Here is a 16,556-nt window from a genome sequence, read left to right as displayed (position 1 = left end):
AGCCTCAGGGCCAGACGTGTCAGAGAGGCTTGATCCCTGAGAGGAGCAGTGGTGGCAGCAAGGTTGCAGAAAGGGCTGTGTGATGGGCTGGCCAGGCAGCACCCAGGGCTGGGACAGCGGTGGGTGACGAAGCTGCCTTCCTATCTCTGGGGAGGCCAGAAAGTGAGAAGAGGGCTCTCTAGGGAAGGACTTTGGGGGAAAGCTTGGGGTCCTTTTGGCTGGAACAGGAGAAGACCAAACGGCAGAGGCAGGATCCACAGCCATGGATCCGTGAACACCTGTTGTGCCAGCTCTCCTGAAACAGCGTAAAGGTGGTCAGCCTCTGGGTATCCAGGCTTACAGATTCCCGCTCAGAATGTTATCTATGGGGCATTTAGCCCCTTCGTGCTGCGCACATGTTACATAGAGGAGGGAGCTTTGATCTAGGACAGCTCCCTTGTTTTACAGATGAAGACAATGAGGCACAGGAGGATGTGGAAAGACCAGCAGTCATGACCACACACTGCTGGTGGCAGATGTGGGATTCACCCTGCAAGCTCTCTGTTGAATTTTAACTTCTCAGCAACACGACAGTTTTAATAAATTCACCTCAGTATTTGATTCTTTGATCAAAATGAAGAGAAGTTACGATGCCTTTAGTGCATTTTAGGCTCTATCACTCTTCTGTGCATTAAAACATTGTAAAGTTAGTATTAGCTTATCTAGGAAAATCAAAGCAAAAGAAAGCTTTTGAGCCACTTGTCGGAGTTAAGCTTCCGATAAATAATAGTTTTTTAAGTTAGACACCATAATGTACCAGAAGTTGGAAAGGCCCACGAGGTGGTGCTGTTAGGGCAGCTCACCGGACTGTCCCCGTGTCCTCTGCCCTGTAGATTCCTTCCATCCTGAGGCTAGGACTTCCTTCAAAACCCTGAGTTCTCAGTCACGTTGACAAAACTACATTTTTGCCTATTTATCAGCAATCTCTTATTGAGAGGTGGGTCAGCGGTTCCTACACCATCAGCAAAGTTAAAACTAAGTGCAAGAAACATTTATTAAATGTTCAGGAACATTTGGGAAAAGTTATGTAAAGACCTCTTTTATACTTGCATGGTGGGCACCCTTTCAGTTGCTTCAGTGATGTTTTCCCCGAAATCTGAATTTCCACATCAAGGTTTCCTTTGCATTTGGGGGGTGTCCTCATAAAACTGTCAGCGAGAGACAATCTTGATGTAGACACCATTCTTCGGACCTAGGGCAGATTTGGATTCTAGCTGCAGTGGTACCTAAAATAGAGGAGATTAAGATACTTGTTATAGCTAACCACATCTATAGGAAAGCTTTTTGGAACTGGGCCTGAAGTGGGGTTGTGGAAATTTGAGAGATAGCAGGGCTGAGGGAGCAGAGCAGCCTCCCCAGCACGGCCTTGAGAGGCCAGCAAAGCTGCCGCTCAGGGAGGCTGGGCGCTGGGGCCCCACCAGCACATGGGTGCTCGGCCCTTTTGTCCATGTTAAAAAAATACTGTTAAGTAAGGAGGGTACTCAGTCCCACATTTATCCTCCCAAGAAGCCTGTGTAAGAGGTACTGGTGGCTCACTTTGCAAATGAAGAAATGGAAGTTCAAAGAGGCCAAGTGACATGTCTAAGGTCACGTGCCTGGAAAGTGAAGAGCAAAGTCTCAAACTGTCCCCTCTCCTACTATTCTCACTCCCTGGTGCCCTGCCAGTAGCCAAGCAGCATCCCCTCTTTTCAAGTGGCTTTGGGAGAGTGGCTTCATACTGTTCCCTTCTCATGAGTGCTGTGGTCTAGCCTCACTGCCATTCAGAAAGCTTTCCTTATGTCCAGCTTACAAGGCAGATGGGGGGTGGACTGGGGACTTGGAATAAAAGCCCAAGAATTACTCAAGAAGCAGGGTGTCCCCCTGAGCCCCATGTAAAATGATGGTTCAGTGGCTAATGTGAACACTTTAAAGGAAAGAAGCATCACTGGCCCTTAGTGCTGGGCCTTGGGTTTTTCAGATGTCTTTGGGGGTTTTAGTTCAGATGGGAGAGAAGTTCTGTGACCAAGAAACAAGATGGACTAAACGTGTGCTACCCCACCAGTAGCACATGTGACTGCTGAGCATTAGAAATATGGTTACTGCAAACGAGGGGCTGAATTTTTAATCTGATTATTAAAATTTAAATAGCCAGATGTGGCTAGCTGCTACTGTATTAACACAGGTATAGACAAAGTGGAAACACTACTGGACTTCAAAAAAGGAGGTTGGCTGGGGCTAGCAAATTCAGGGAGAGCTTCCTGGAGGAACGTGCCCTTTAGGTGGGGCTAGGAGTCAGAGAAGCCTTGTGAACAGCACTTCTCAGGGGCCACTTCAGGATATAGGGGAATACCCAAGGATTTGGAAGATGGGATTAGGCTGGGAACAGAGGAGTGGGAGAGATGGCATTCTAGGTAGGGAAGAGCAGGTAGAACTCTCGGGGTGGGAATTTGGGGCAGGGAATACAAAGTGGGCTCAGATGAGCTCTCCTTAGAGCTGGTAGGCTCAGGGACTCATGGCTGGTTCTTGAGCTGGGGAATGCCAGCCATAAGCAGTGGCACAATGGTCTGGCTGCTGTGCCGTTTGTCAAGATTAAGGGTAAGTGAGACAAATCCCAAAAGGAAGTGCTGCACACAGGGAACACCTACTTCAGGTAGGGGCCTGCTCTTGTCTCTGTTGGTTTGGCCCTGTGTTCCCGGTTTGCACCTCTCTGTCTAACCTTGAACCCAGTCTCCCTGTTTGTCAGAGGCAATGAATGCCACTCTTTGAATCTAGAAGTTCTCCATTCATCACTGGGTACTTATTATTTGTTCCCTAATGCACCCCCTGTCCAGCCATGCACAGGGGCTCTGAACAGGCATGGAGGGGCACAGTGTTGTTATGTAGGGAACAGCAAACATGGCAGAGAGGTGGCTCCATGTAGAGGAAGGAGGGAGGCTTGGGGGCGAGCCCAATCTGGTGTGAGCCCCTTTCTTCACTCTCTGGCTAGTCATTCATTTGCTAATATTTGTTCAGTGAAGGTGTGAGTACCTGCCCTGTACCTGGTGCTGGAAGCTCCAGCAATGAATCAGACAGACTTTTGGTTCCTGCCCTCACAGAGCCTGTGGTATATGGTAAACGTAGTATAAGGCCTCAGGCAAGTTACTTAACCTCTCTGAGCTTTATTTTAGCTCCTCATCTGAAGAATGGGGATAATAAAACCTACTCTGGGGGATTACTGGGTTCTCATTGCCGAGGAGGGAAGAGGTACAGCTTCCCTGTACACAGAACGTTAATAGTAATAACAGCTAACACTTGGATGATGTGCCAGGCACTTACCTGAGTGCCTGTACTGGCTCATTTAAGCCTCGCACAGCATGAACAGGGAGGAGGTGTTATTACCAACCCCCTTATACCGATCAAGGCCTCTTGAGGCCAAGAGGGATTAAGGATCGGCCCCGCCATGAGAACTGGGGTGGGCACCCCCTGTGCCGGGAGAGCGAGCTCACCTGCGTCTCCGGGCAGGCCTCGAACCGGAACTCACGCAGGACGTGGAGCAGCGTCAGCTTGATCTCCAGCAGCCCCAGCCGCACCCCGAGGCAGCTCCGGGGGCCCGCCCCGAATGGCAGGTATGTGAAGGGACGTCGGCGCCGCCGGGCCTCTGCCGTGAACCTGCGAGGGCCGTGCAGTCAGGGTAGGTCAGGGTAGGTCAGGGTAGGCCGCGGACACCCCGCCTCCCTTCCCCTTCCTCTGCAGCCACTCGGTGTGGCTGAGGGAGCCCTTCATCTGAGGCCACGCTCCTACCAAGCGGGCCTGAACCCCACCATGCTCAACAGAATCCTGTTTTCACGCGGCCTCCTCCCTCTCTGGAGCAGGTGGCTGCTGATCCCTGAGCTTCAGTCCTGCCCTCTCCTGGGTCTGGCAGAGCCCGAGAGGCACTGCTGACGTAAAGGAATCACCTGGAAGGCCCACTTTGCCCTCTCGCCCTCTCCTTAAGAATTGATTGTGCTGTTAATGAGCCTGAAGGCTGTGATTCACGAGGATAAAAGTCTTGAGAAAGCACAGCCCTCACCTGGGCCTGTGGCACCAAATTTCCCATCAGCCAGCGGAGGGCACCAGCCATCAGCAGCTTCCTAAGCAGAATTCCCCACGGAACCAGCCCTCCACTTCCTGCGAGTTTATCTGTTGGTGCCACTCGGGACAGCTATCTCCCCTGCCCACACTTGCCCTTCTGGTTCAACTGACACCTGAACCATTGGGTGCTTTCCTAACGGGAGGCCCTTCCGCAGGAATTCTCTCCTACCTGCTACCAAATAGCATTTGCCACACGTGTTCTGTGACAGCAGAGCCAGGTGTCAACTACTGTGTTGTCACAGCTCGCTTTTTACCTGTGCATTTTTCTGGGCCTAGGAGCCCCTGACCCCCTGCCCCTTTTCAACTAGGATTAATGCACTTTTTCGTTTTCAAAGGTGATGCTGTAAGCCTTACAGCTGCAGTCCAGGGTGCTTGATATTTACCGTATTTCCGAGCCGCTACGCACTCAATATTATTGATCTAGGTGCCACCGCCCACAGGTTCCCAGTGAGGAGGTTTGTAGAGTCGGGGCTCCTTTCCACAGAATGTTGTAAGTCCTACAGGCGGAAACAGCCCGCCCGGGGCCTCCCCATGGCCAGATCACACAAGGAAGGGATATGGATTGATTCTGACGAGGAGGGTGTGGATGCCTGCTCATTTTAAATCTGGGATCCTTGAAATGAAATTTAGGCAACGGACCAAATCCGTGTAGGGGGCAGGAGTGGGGATCCAGGCCGACCGTGTTAGCATAGCTGGATCTCATGAATTCAGGGAGAAATTTAGTTGATAACTCTTACTCAGGAACAAGCTCCAGTTTTTTTAAAAGGAAATCTATTGTTGCTTTCCAGAGCACACCTGAAATACGATCCTGTGTCCTGTTTCCCGGCTTGAAGAAACCGAGGGCCCCCAATTGAAATTGCCTTGTTACTTGCATGCAGGGCTGCTGAAACGCTACATCTCTGGATTCTGTTGGGGGCTTTTAAAAATGGTACCGGTATTTCCTTTGGAAATGATGCCTCACAAATAGCTGACTCCCGTGACTTTTGACTGGGGACAACTTTACTAAATCGGTGTTTCCCCTTGGCCGCTTCCAAGGGCCTTCTTCTCGTGTCCCTCCGGGGCCCATTTGAAGGCACTGAGCTCACCTCTCAGGGTCGAAGGCCTCGGGGTTTGGCCAGTACTCAGGGTCATGGTGCAGGGCGCCCACCGCCATCTCCACCACGGCTCCTGCCGGGATACGCTGCCCCTGAACCTCACAGTCTCGCGCCGCCTCTCGCGTGAACCTGCGGGGACACACGGGTCAGCACCCCCCCCCCCCCCCCCCCCCCCCCGCCCCGCCTCGATTGCGCAGCTGCAATAAGCAGAACTCGGCGGCGGTGCTCTGGGGCAAATCGAGTCGGAGTGTGAAGTGCGCAGTGAGGCTGGGGTATAGGGGAACAAGAGGTCCGGCCCTCTTTCGGGGGTGACCTGGATGGTTTCCACACACCGCACTCCCCCCCCCCCCCCCCCGCAACCCCCTGTACTGCCCAGGACCCTGCAGTCTCTAGGCTCTTTAGACTCAGTTGGCGCTCAGTGAAAACGCATTCATCCATCGAGCCTGAAGAGCTTCTCTTAGGCCTGGTTAGGGGAGCACAGGTACCTTTGAAGGGCTTGTTTCTGGGGAGGGGCTTGCAGGGCTACTCCCCTGGCCACGCTTTCCTTCATCCGTTCAAGGTCAAGCCTCTTTAAATTGCCCTCGCCCACCGCTTTGCTTTACCTAAAGGAAATTTGGGTTTGAAAATCTGATCTCGGTTCATTGTCTGTGTCACTATGGATAACTTCTACTCGAGGGGAAAACTTTTGGGCAGCTTGTTTACTGTACCAAGTGGCCATGGCACTGTCCCATTTCTTTATATATATGTATTTTATATATAGTAAAAATTATATATATAGTAAAAATTATATATACACTAAAATTATATATATACTAAAAATTATATATATACTAAAATTATATTTATATTATATTATATTATATTATATTATATTATATTATATTATATTATATTTATTATATATTTTTTGATAGAGAGGGGGCGCAAGTGAGTGAGTGAGAGACAGAGGAAGAGAGAAGCAGGGCTCACCCGATGCGGGGCTTGAACTCACAAACCGTGAGATTTTGACCTGAGCCAAAGTCAGATCCTTAACGACTGAGCCACCCAGGCACCATGTATTGTATTTTTAAGGGCTAGACTATAGATTTTTTCATATGAACATAAAATTTCTGGAAGAATACCTGAACTTCTATGATTTCTTCTAAGGGATGAGACTGGGGTGGAGGATGGCAGGGGACTAGAGGTGTCAGCTTTCTCTTTGGACCCTTCTGTATTGTTTCGGTTTTTGGTTTTGGTGGTTTTTGTTTTTACTTTAAGTATAAGCATATTATTTTTGTAATATAGGTAATTACTTTAAAATTAAAAATAATCTATGCTGGCTTTTACTTCACATTATAGGACTGGACTTTGCTAAATATCTTAGGGGAGAGATAATTGTTATCCTAATTATTATTCTATACTCTTCTCACTTCTCAGAGAAATTAAGAGCAATCCGAGGCTCCTTGTGGGATTTAACACTCTGTTAAAGCTACCAATGCAATTAATATGTGCTTGGAGCTGGTAGCAAAACACCAGGGCTCAAATCAGAGCAAGAAGGTGGGGGTTTCTGATGTTGCAGCCTCAGTTCTAACGGGTCAAACTAGGCTATACCCTGGCATCCCCTTCTTTGCCGTCTTTACTGGAAATATCTTGGACCTGGATCCAAGACCCCCTCAAAGCCAGGGCTTTCCCTTCTGTATATGGTTGGGCCTCCTGCCGGGCTAGGCCAGCCCACACACAAGGCCAGAAAAATCTGCTGAATTATATTGCATAGAAACCTGGATTCATAGTGATAACACTTCAACAAGAGTTATGTTTTCCACAGGGGCCATTCTGAGATTTTGGGGGAATAGTGGTGTGTCAGTGCTTGGGAAAAGCCAAGATGCTTTTTTGAGATTAAAATAATAAAATAAAGTAAAATAACATAGAATTCTCACTGTGCCTGTATTCACCAAATCTATTGCTTGGGCTGAAGCGAATTGGCTTCTTGTCTGGCTGAAAATAATGATGGCTTGCCTCTCTCATTTCTGTTGTTTGATAACAGAAGTCAGCAGGGCTGATACGTTAAAAATTCCAACAGAGTAGGTGGGGAGGAAGGTGAGGCCCAGGAGATCACGGCTTGCCCAGGATTGGAGCAGGATGGAAGCGGATCATTTGACTGGAAAGGTCAGTCCTTCTTTCTCTTCACCTCGCACCTTACGTGGTGCTCCACCTAGAGCGGTGTGGCTTTTCAGATGTTCTGTCCCACTGATTCTCACCACTCCTGTGGGGCGGGCCGAGCAGACATTGTGTGCCCACTGAACACACAGGAAGCAGAAGCACAGAGCAGTGCAGAATTTACCCAAGATCACACAGCAAACTAAGGGCAGTGATGTGAACCTGTCTTGACTTTCTATCTAAATTTGTTCTGTGATTACGGAGCACTGGCACTGTATGTGACCTTATGAGGGAATCAGCAAATCTTGTCCTGCCTTCCCGAACCAGCTGCTGGTTCTCTGGAGCAGTGCCTTCGCTGGCTTCCTTTTTCATAGTACTGTTTATAAAAAGGTCACTAGGAGAATTGATCAGAGCATTTTGGCATTAAAGAGCCTGTTCACGTTGTCGCTCAACACATCATCTCCACAAGGTCTCGCGTGATGAGTTCTTGATTGGGTTCAGATCCAGGAAATGACGTGTCTTTGATCATTGATAGACTTTCTTCCCGCTAGAGAACGTGACCGTTCAACTCTGCTGGTTTCTCTCTCGGCCAGGAGCCTCAACAACCGAGCAGGGAGCTGACTCCAGTTATCGGCCATCTCTAGGGTCCTGTAAAGGCTTCTTTCCTCTAGACAGCCTTTGTTCTATCACTGAATGTCTTATTTCAAATTTCATTTTAATGTGTATAGCAGATGCCCACAGTTCCCTTGGAAGGAAGCTAGGTATAAATCATTAAAAAACGAAGATTGGAGACAGTTTGCTCTGCAGCTCCCAAGGAAATCAGGAAAGGCCCATAGAATCTGGCCCTGGAGTTACTGGCTGTTCCCAGATCAGGGAGACTGAAACCCTGTGTGCTTGAGGACCGTGTGATTTCACTCCCTTCTGTGGAATTCTGTCTCTTTGCTCTGGGTCTGAACACTGCACAATCGCTACAGTCACACTCTCTGTGATGTTTTTGGTTGGAATATAATTTTGAGATACCTTCAAATCATCCACATTTTCTCTCTTAAAATGGCAAAAGCTACCTCCAAATGGATTATGCGGTATATTCATTCATAGACATGCAGAGTGGAACTTACAATATATAGGGTTAAATGCTTTGTGTTGCTTCTGTTTCTAGAACCTGAAATCTGGCCACTGTTTCCCTCCCTAAGGGTCTGGGGACCCAAGTTAAGATGCTGTGCTCCCTGGAAGGCCTCGCTTAGGGGGAGTTGAAAAGAAGTGGAAGACCAGATTCCTGCTCTCAAGGCACTTACAGGTTGGTGTGAGTGGATGTACTTGGGCAAAATATTGCAGAGGGGTTGAAAAGTATCCAAGAATATAATATGAAGTACAGTCAGCGTGAAAATGCTGGGGGAGGGGAGGCAAATGGCCTGCAGTGGCGAGTCTTGGGTTGGAGTTTGAAGGATAGGACAAGTGTGGGTTGTTGGAAAGTGAGGAGACGCCTCCCAGGCCTTGGGAGGTCCCCCCTGGAATGTCAACTCCAAGGGCAGGGGTTTTATCTGTTTTGTACATGGCTCATTTCCCAGTGCTTGCAACAGCATTCGGCTCAGTAAATAGTTGCCAAATGAATGACTAGTGAAAGCCATTCCAGGCTAGGAGGCCAAAGAGATTGGCTTGGGTTGGGTAGGAAGGTTGTTAAGAAAAGCCCAGTGATGCTTGGAGAAGGTAGTTAACAGAAAGGAAAATGAGCCAGACATTTACTGCTGTGGTTACTGCATGGAAGGCATCGTGCCCCAGGGGATAGGAACTTGACTCCAGCATTCCTGATAACCCAGGTTGTGACAGTCTGAGGACTAGTGAGGACCTGAGACAGTGATGCCGAAGGGGCTTTGGGCAGTGTGTTGGGGGCGTGGGAGGGACTCGGGCGTACCTGAAAGCTGGTGGGTAAATCCTCAAGGTCTCTGCAATCACCATGTCCAGGTAGGGCAGGTGTTCCTGGAGACTGCAGTAGTCAGGGGCCGGCTGATGGAGGAGTCGTGACAAAGGAAGAAAGTTGAGTTATACCAAGTCACACAGCATTCTGGCTTCTCCATTAGCTTTACAGTCCCGCTCCAACTCAGCAGACTCGAAAGTGGAGACGCCACAAAGTGCAAAGTCAGTTCAATCCAAACTGCACTGGGCTAGCGCTGCGCATGTCCTGTTGTACTTGTTTCGTGGTGCTGTATGTTACTGGGGACCCGCCGGACCAGTTTGGCACCTGGGGGTCTCTGAGTGTCATAGAGACGTTTGGTTCCAACCCAATGACAGCAGCTTCAGCTGCAAGCATTTATTGAGGGAGGATGAGGTGGTGGCCACATATTGTATGGACACAACCTGACTTCCTCCTCCCTGCAAACCTGCGAGACAGCTGTTCTCCCATCTCTTAGAGGAGGAAACTGAGGCTCAGAGAGGTGGCCACATAGATACTAACTGGTACATCATAAAGTTAAAGGATGCATAGTGAAGTCACAAAAAAAGTTCTGATAACAGAAACTAAAGAGCTATTTTAAATCAGTAAGAAAAGAAACTCATTAGGAAAATGGTCAAAGGATATGAACAGGCAAAACACAGAAGAAGAAATACAAGTTGCCCTGATGAAAAATACAAATGAAAACGAGGAGATTCTGTTCTTCACTGATCAGATGAGGAAAGGTTGGGGAAAACTGATTAGATACTAGAGACTGAAGGTGTAGAAAAGCATGACCCAGCAGCCCGTGTTGGGGGGACACCGGTGCCCCTTGGACAATGCCCACTGGAGTGACACTGTCACCCTCACCCCTGGCCTGGGGAGGAGGGACACATGGGTATGAGCTGGGGAGCAGGATGTGGGTGGGAGGGTTAGGATGGGGTCAGGGAGGCTCATTCGCTGTTCTGCTAGGTTTCCCCAAATTCTCTCTCTCTCCCCACTCCCTGCAGAGCCAAACACCTGCTTGGTGGGGGACAGCGGGACAGCTTCATTTCTTTCAACCAGGTAGTCCTGATGCAAGAGCAGTCTTCAACTTGGAGATGTGCTTTCTCCTCTCCTCCCCTCCCAGAGCAGTAGAGGGCAGCACCAGGAGGGGGGTGGGCAAATTCATGCTGCAACCCCCAACTTTCCAGGGGTGGGCCCTGAGTGGCCTTGCTCCACCCTCTGGGAGCCATTCCCAGGCCTGCAGCTGGCCACATGGGATCTGAGCCAGTGGTTCTCAGAGAGAGAGCTCCCTGGATTGGCCACATCAGGGTCACCCTAGAAATGCAGATCCCTGCCTTCCCCCGCCCCCCACCACAGACCAGACCAGAAACGGTGGGGTGGGGCCAGTAAGCCATCCGGTGAGAGCAGGTGGGCAGGCCCTGTGTGGGATGTGCTTGGTTTGCTTGAGGAAGATAACACCAGGCCAGCTGGCTGGAGCAGAATGGGGACTCAAGGGGACAGAGGGGAGAGTGGTAGGAGATGGGGTCAGGGGCCAGGACACATGGAGTCTTGGAGTCCATGGTAAGTATTTTAGCTAATCTATCACTGAACAGCCGTTCGATATAATGCAGCCATTCAACGATGTCTGTAGTATACTGTGGAGTAAAAAAGTCAAGTTACAGAATATGTGTAGTTTAATGTTTATAAATTTGCACGGCAAAGGGGAGGGGTTTCCATTTCTACTTTGTAGTAAAAAATAATAATGATTGGTTTCCCCAACTCACTCTCCTCCTCATTTCTGGGAACCCTTCCTTCGGAAGGTTACCGCCAGACCCTATGTTTCCACCTCCAGAGCAGACCGCCAGGGCCTGCTCAGTGAGCATGTGGCCCTTGAGAAGGCCCTGTGCTTGGAGCTTAACGCTCTTTGGTCGCCATCTGTGATTCTTAATCCTTTTACCTCTGAATTGGGACTTTGGAAGTAGAGTCTGATGGGACAGTGGAGGATGCGCCAGGGCTTAGAGCGTCACTTGTGTGTGGTCCCGCCTCTGGCCACCTCCCCACGACCCATTCTCAGCTGCCTGCTCTCCCGCCCCTGGTGCCTGGGGCCCAGCCTGGCCCCCCTCTCCCTGACGTGCCCTGTAACCACAGTTGCCCCCCTCCCCAGTCCAGGGCCTGGGCTCAGGCACAGAGAGGGTGGGGATGGGGTGCATGTATCCTGAGGCATCTTGAGTGGGCATAGTGGCAGCTGTGCCTGCCCTGGGCTGGCAGCATCATGGTGTGTCTCAGGGCTGGCCAGAGGCTGCGAATTGGCTAGGGCCAGCCTCTGGCCGCTTTTAGCCCAGGTACCAAGTGTGTCCCGGCACAGAGGTTTTAAAGATCTTTGAAGAGTCACAGTCTGCTATGGCATTGGGGGTGGACCTGTGGGAAGGAGTGATGCCTGGCCCAAGTTCCCTAGACCCTGTCCCCAGCTGGGTCACGTGCAGGGGTCTAGTGGCTAGCAGGATGGGGCAGGACCCCTAAACATGCATGGGGGCCTGAGTCCCCAGCCCGTTTGGTATCCCCGCGCCTGATGGAGTGCCCCCTTGGGGGAGCCTGGGGAACCCCTCTTCTTCCTTCTAATCTTTAGTAGTTTGAATTGTGCTTGTTTCTTCTGGCCTGCGAGTCACAAAATACAAATTGTGTAGTTTCAGTGATCCTGCATGTGAGTTAAATGCCCTGATAATTTACATTTAAAACTGGCATTGCATGATATAAAGATGAATGGTAAGATTCATGCTGGAGGAGAAGAAAAGAGGGAGAGCCTTTGTATTTACCATTAATGGCACTTTCCCCGAGTTTTGAATGAGGGGCCCCCTATTTTCACTTTGTATAAAAGAATGGCATAGTTGGCCCTGCAGGCCATGGTTGATTGGCCCAAGGGTGAGCCTCAGACCCAAGGGTACAATTCTGGAAATTTGGATCTAGTGCAGACAAAAAGGAGTTTTTCTCCAACGGGTGGAGGCTGAGCTCAGGTGAGTCATGATCTGCTGGTGACCATGTTCTGCCTTGTGGATGAATAAGCAGAAAATTCCAGTTGGCTGTGAGAAAGAAGAAATGAATTAAATGTGCAGAGGGAAGTAGAGGCAAATGACACAGGAAGAGACCATTTCCTGGTGTCCCCTAGAGTTCCAGTTTCTGTTTGCCACCCTCCGACTAGTCACTAGCCCAGTGGGTGGTGAATCAGTACCCTTACGGCATTTTCTCATTTATGGTCTAAGTTGGCAACAGACAAATTCTGTTATCTGCAACCGAGGGAGACTTATCAACATATGCAGAAAATGTAAAAAACAAAAAACCCCAAAACCAAACCAAACAAACGAACAAAACACCAAACCAAACAAAACAAAAAACTAAAACCCCACGAAAAATGGTGGTACTGTGCACCAGAATATAGAACCATATTACAAAAAGAAAAAGAAACCAGATGTGGAAGCAACGTCCCTAACGGTAGATGGAATTGGTTCCCCAAACAAAATTTATGGTTTAGAAGCTGTCAGCATTTGTCAAAGAAAGAAAACTTTTAAAGGTAGGCTAAGGGAATTTGATGTGATCAAGTCACAGTCTTCATTATTCTTTCTCTGGATGAGCTTTTTACTGTGCTTCCAAGCTTTTGGCTCAAGATACACGTGTAAACATCATCTTGGTCCCGCGGTTCTCCACATGATGGAACGTTAGAAGCAGTGGGCCGACTTTTACTATATAAGGATGCTTGGGCCCTGCCCAGCCAGGGACTCACCTGTTGGTTTGAAGTGGGGCCTGGGCCCCAGTTCTTTCCAACCCCCGCCATGGTTGTAATGTGTTGGGGGCTGAGACCACTCACTGCATTAGTCCTTCTGCGATCTACCCCCGCGATCCTTTCTGTGGGAGGAGTGGGCAGATGGGATGGAGGGAGGTTCACACCTGCACATTTTAATCAAACCCAGGTAAGGTAATGAGGTTCCAATCCCTGTCCCACTGACAGACCAGTCTGCCCATCTGGACCTTTGCCTCGAAGTAGTTCTTTCAGGAAAATCAGGAATAAAGAGGTCCTACACCAATCATACCAGCAGAGGGCAGCAAGTGTATGGCAAATGGGGACTCCCTTGCGAGGCTGGGCCCCTACTCAGAATCACAAATTAAACTCCCAAAAGACTTAGGAATCATGAATCCGAATTTTTCATCATAGAGATGAGAAACAGGAGACCCAGAGAGGAAAACTGCGAGGCTAAACTCACAGCTAGAACTTGGAGTAGAAAACTTACGTCCTTATTCATTCAGCAATCTCTCGATGCACACCTACTGCCAGGTGCTGAGGATCCAGACATGATCAAGACTCTGCTCTTTGGGGAAGCCGACTTCTAAGCAAATCATTATACTGGATGTGGAATGTGCTGTAGGATGGACTTAGGAGGAACGGCAAACAGTTCGGTTTGAGAGTTCATTCATCCACTTATTCGTTCGACATTGCCGAGCAGATGTGTGCTATTGGCCAGCCACTGTGCTAGGCACAGGGCACATAACTTTGACACACACTGACCCTTCCCACCCTCTTGGACCTTATAGTCCGTCCTAGAATGCAAACCAATGGTGAGGGTTTCAGAGCCGTGAGCACAAGGCTCTGTGGAAGAACAGAAGGACACACATCCCAGGCATTTGGAATCAGGGAAGCTAACAGGAGAAAATGAAGCCTAAGCCAAGGTCTTTATGATGGATAAAAAAGCCAGCGAAAAGTGGGTGGGCTTGTTTGGGTGTGGGTTCGGACAAACCAATCTAAAAAAAAAAAAATCCGTGAGTCCATCACAGGACCTTAAACCATGACTGGATATTTGATATACTTATGAAATTATGGTTTATTTGCTGTTGTTTTAATTTGAGAGATGGTGGGGAGGGGAAGAGAGAGAGAATCTTAAGCAGGCTTCACACTCAGCTCAGCATGGAGCTCAATATGGGGCTCCATCCCATGACCCTGGCTGGGATCATGACCTGAGCCAAAATCACAAGTTGGATGCTCAACCAACTGAGCCACCCAGGCTCACCAGTTCATTTGTTTTTAATATGATAATGGTATGGTTGTCCTGTTTTAGAAAAGAGTCCTTTTATTTTAGAGGTGTAGAATGAAATATTTACAGATGACGTAAGACTTCTGAGACTTTTATTTAAAAAAAACCCAAAAACTGGAATTGGGGGAAGGTGGGGAAATAACATGAAACCAAAATGACCGTAGTTGACCTCTTGTTGAGGCTGGGTGATGGGTACGTAGTCCCCTCAAGTATTCTAATTTGTATAAAGTTTTCCTTCAAAAAAAAAAAAAAAAGTTAAAATAGTGAATAGAAATTGAAATAACAATACTGTGGCATAGCCTTTTAGATGCGTTACAGAATTAAAAATGGCTCTGTCAGGCTGGCCAAGTGGGAGAGGTGTGGTTTGGAGCCGGATCTTGTAGGCCACTTGGCAGTTTTCTGGGCACAGGAGGCAGAAAGCCGTCCCACGCGGGGCAGCCTTTGGGCTGAGTCAGAAGTGTGGTGGGCGTGGTCGGTGGTGGAGCACTGTCAAGAAATGAACCAGAAATGGTACTTGTGCTCTATGGGTGCTATGTATTTGTCTTTGGCATCTAGAAAAAAAAATTACCCAATAAAAAAAATGTTGGGAGGGGGTGGTGTAGAATTCACTTGAAGTGAGAAAGGGAAAGAGAGGGTAGCTTAGTCAAGAGAATGCTTTCCCTTAGAAGCAGAGGCTGGCCAGCTCACCCCAAATGTTTACAATAGCAGGAGCATCCTCGAAGGCAGGAGGCCGGGAGCTCGGAGCTGAGGTTTCCGGCCCAGCCCATCCCATCCCTTGCTGTTGCCCTTGGGTGCTTGGACCCTCTGTGCTGCTCAGGGCTGAGGAGCACCTGGTTGGCCTGGAATGTCGGGAGAACTGAGGGGCATCTGAGCAGAACATCCTCTCATTTTGAACCAAGAAGCACTTTAAGCGTCTTGTGTTTCCAAAAGATCAAGATAAAAAGCCATCCCCCAGGGTTCTTCCTGACTTCGGTTACGCAGGCCATATTACTCAGAATTAGAATCAACCTGTCCTGCCTCCCACCCAGCGAGGCTGCTACTGCAGCCTCGCTCCCCGACCTTGGCCATGCCTCGGGGTAGTCACTAGGTCCAGCTGGGGTTTCCGTCCCTGGATCCATCCCTGGATCCGTCCCTGGATCCTGTCCTGGATCTGTTGCCCAGCAGCTGTGGCCTTGGGGCAAGTGCCAAGGGCAACATCAGCAGGTCACCTGGTCTGTAAGTTGGGGTCATGCCTGGCTCACAGGGCAGGGTGGAGGAGACTGTGAAGGTGAAAGATCTCTGCATCTTTGGTAATGTACCAAAGGAACAGGTAATTCTTCTGTTCGAACGTATCTGGAGGCAGGGAGCTCATTTCATCACGAGGCCGTCTGTTGCATGAATTAGATGACTCTATCAGGATGTGTTAAGGAAGAAAGTGATTTTAAAATCCCATGGAACTTATTTCAGCTGGGATTTATTTCATAAAATAAGCCACTGTGCTCTTACAAGTTTGAAAAGAAAAAGAAATGTTAAATCTTTTTTTAATATTTGATTTTGGGGAACATTGATTAAATAGTAAATATTTAATTACTAAGTATTGGGAAAAATAGAGATTTAAAAATAAACTGAATCTTTGCCTTGTGGTTTACATTCTCAGTCCAGAGTTCCTTGATTTTCCAGAAGGTTTTTTCATCTGTATGTTGATTTTCAGTGGGCAGTAACTTCTAATTTTACTTCCAAGGTTCTTGGTCTCTTAGTCTTTTACTCTTAGAGCTTAGATCTGTAAACCAATATTTAAATGCAAGGGATAAACCTGATGGTTAAGGGAACGTTATGGAAAACTTGTGGATAAATCCTTTTAAATAGGAAATAATACTGCCCTCACCTATTAAGGTCACCTTGTTACATTCAGATTTTTGTGTGCCATTTTCTTCGAGAGCTAGACACACATACACGTGCGCATACACGCACCCACACGTGGACACATGCACGTCCTGCCCCCACGTCACTCACACCTACACTTACACCACACACACGGTGTGTGCAGATAGAATGAGAAAAAGCAAATAAAAATGTCACTGCTTTCAAAAAGATTTTTCCTGGAGAGCCAGAGACCTCATAGAAAAATTAACGTTTTCTTATTTTGTGAAAGGAAATAGAAGTGGGGGCGGCTTCAATTTTGTCCTTCCCGAGGACTAACAAGGGCAGCATCGGATGGCACTAGTGAGT

At 48.6% G+C, this 16,556-nt stretch overlaps 1 protein-coding gene and 1 long non-coding RNA gene across 4 annotated transcripts in view; one reads left to right on the top strand and one right to left on the bottom strand.

The window, feature by feature from the left end:
• Positions 1-1,015: 1,015 nt before the first annotated feature.
• Positions 1,016-16,556, bottom strand: part of TBXAS1 (thromboxane A synthase 1) — a 153,548-nt gene continuing 138,007 nt past the window's right edge. The window contains exons 10-13 of the mRNA XM_042926366.1: positions 9,271-9,362; positions 5,214-5,351; positions 3,504-3,666; positions 1,016-1,265 (exon numbers count right to left, since the gene is read on the bottom strand). Of these exons, the coding sequence (XP_042782300.1) occupies positions 1,191-1,265; positions 3,504-3,666; positions 5,214-5,351; positions 9,271-9,362 (468 nt within the window). The 3' untranslated portion in view covers positions 1,016-1,190. The remainder of the gene's footprint in view (positions 1,266-3,503; positions 3,667-5,213; positions 5,352-9,270; positions 9,363-16,556) is intronic.
• The window catches only part of LOC122212445, a 48,281-nt gene continuing 37,323 nt past the window's right edge, over positions 5,599-16,556 (top strand). For 2 of the 3 annotated variants that reach the window (XR_006199146.1, XR_006199142.1), the window contains exons 1-2: positions 6,226-7,367; positions 8,518-8,655. This is a non-coding gene — a long non-coding RNA (uncharacterized LOC122212445). Of the gene's footprint in view, positions 5,704-6,225; positions 7,368-8,517; positions 8,656-16,556 lie in introns of those variants that run through there. The other variant, XR_006199145.1, reaches the window with a different exon arrangement.

This window comes from Panthera leo, chromosome A2 (assembly GCF_018350215.1).
Source record: "Panthera leo isolate Ple1 chromosome A2, P.leo_Ple1_pat1.1, whole genome shotgun sequence".
Classification (NCBI taxonomy): Eukaryota; Metazoa; Chordata; class Mammalia; order Carnivora; family Felidae; genus Panthera; species Panthera leo.
This window is presented reverse-complemented; position numbering and strand designations above follow the sequence as displayed.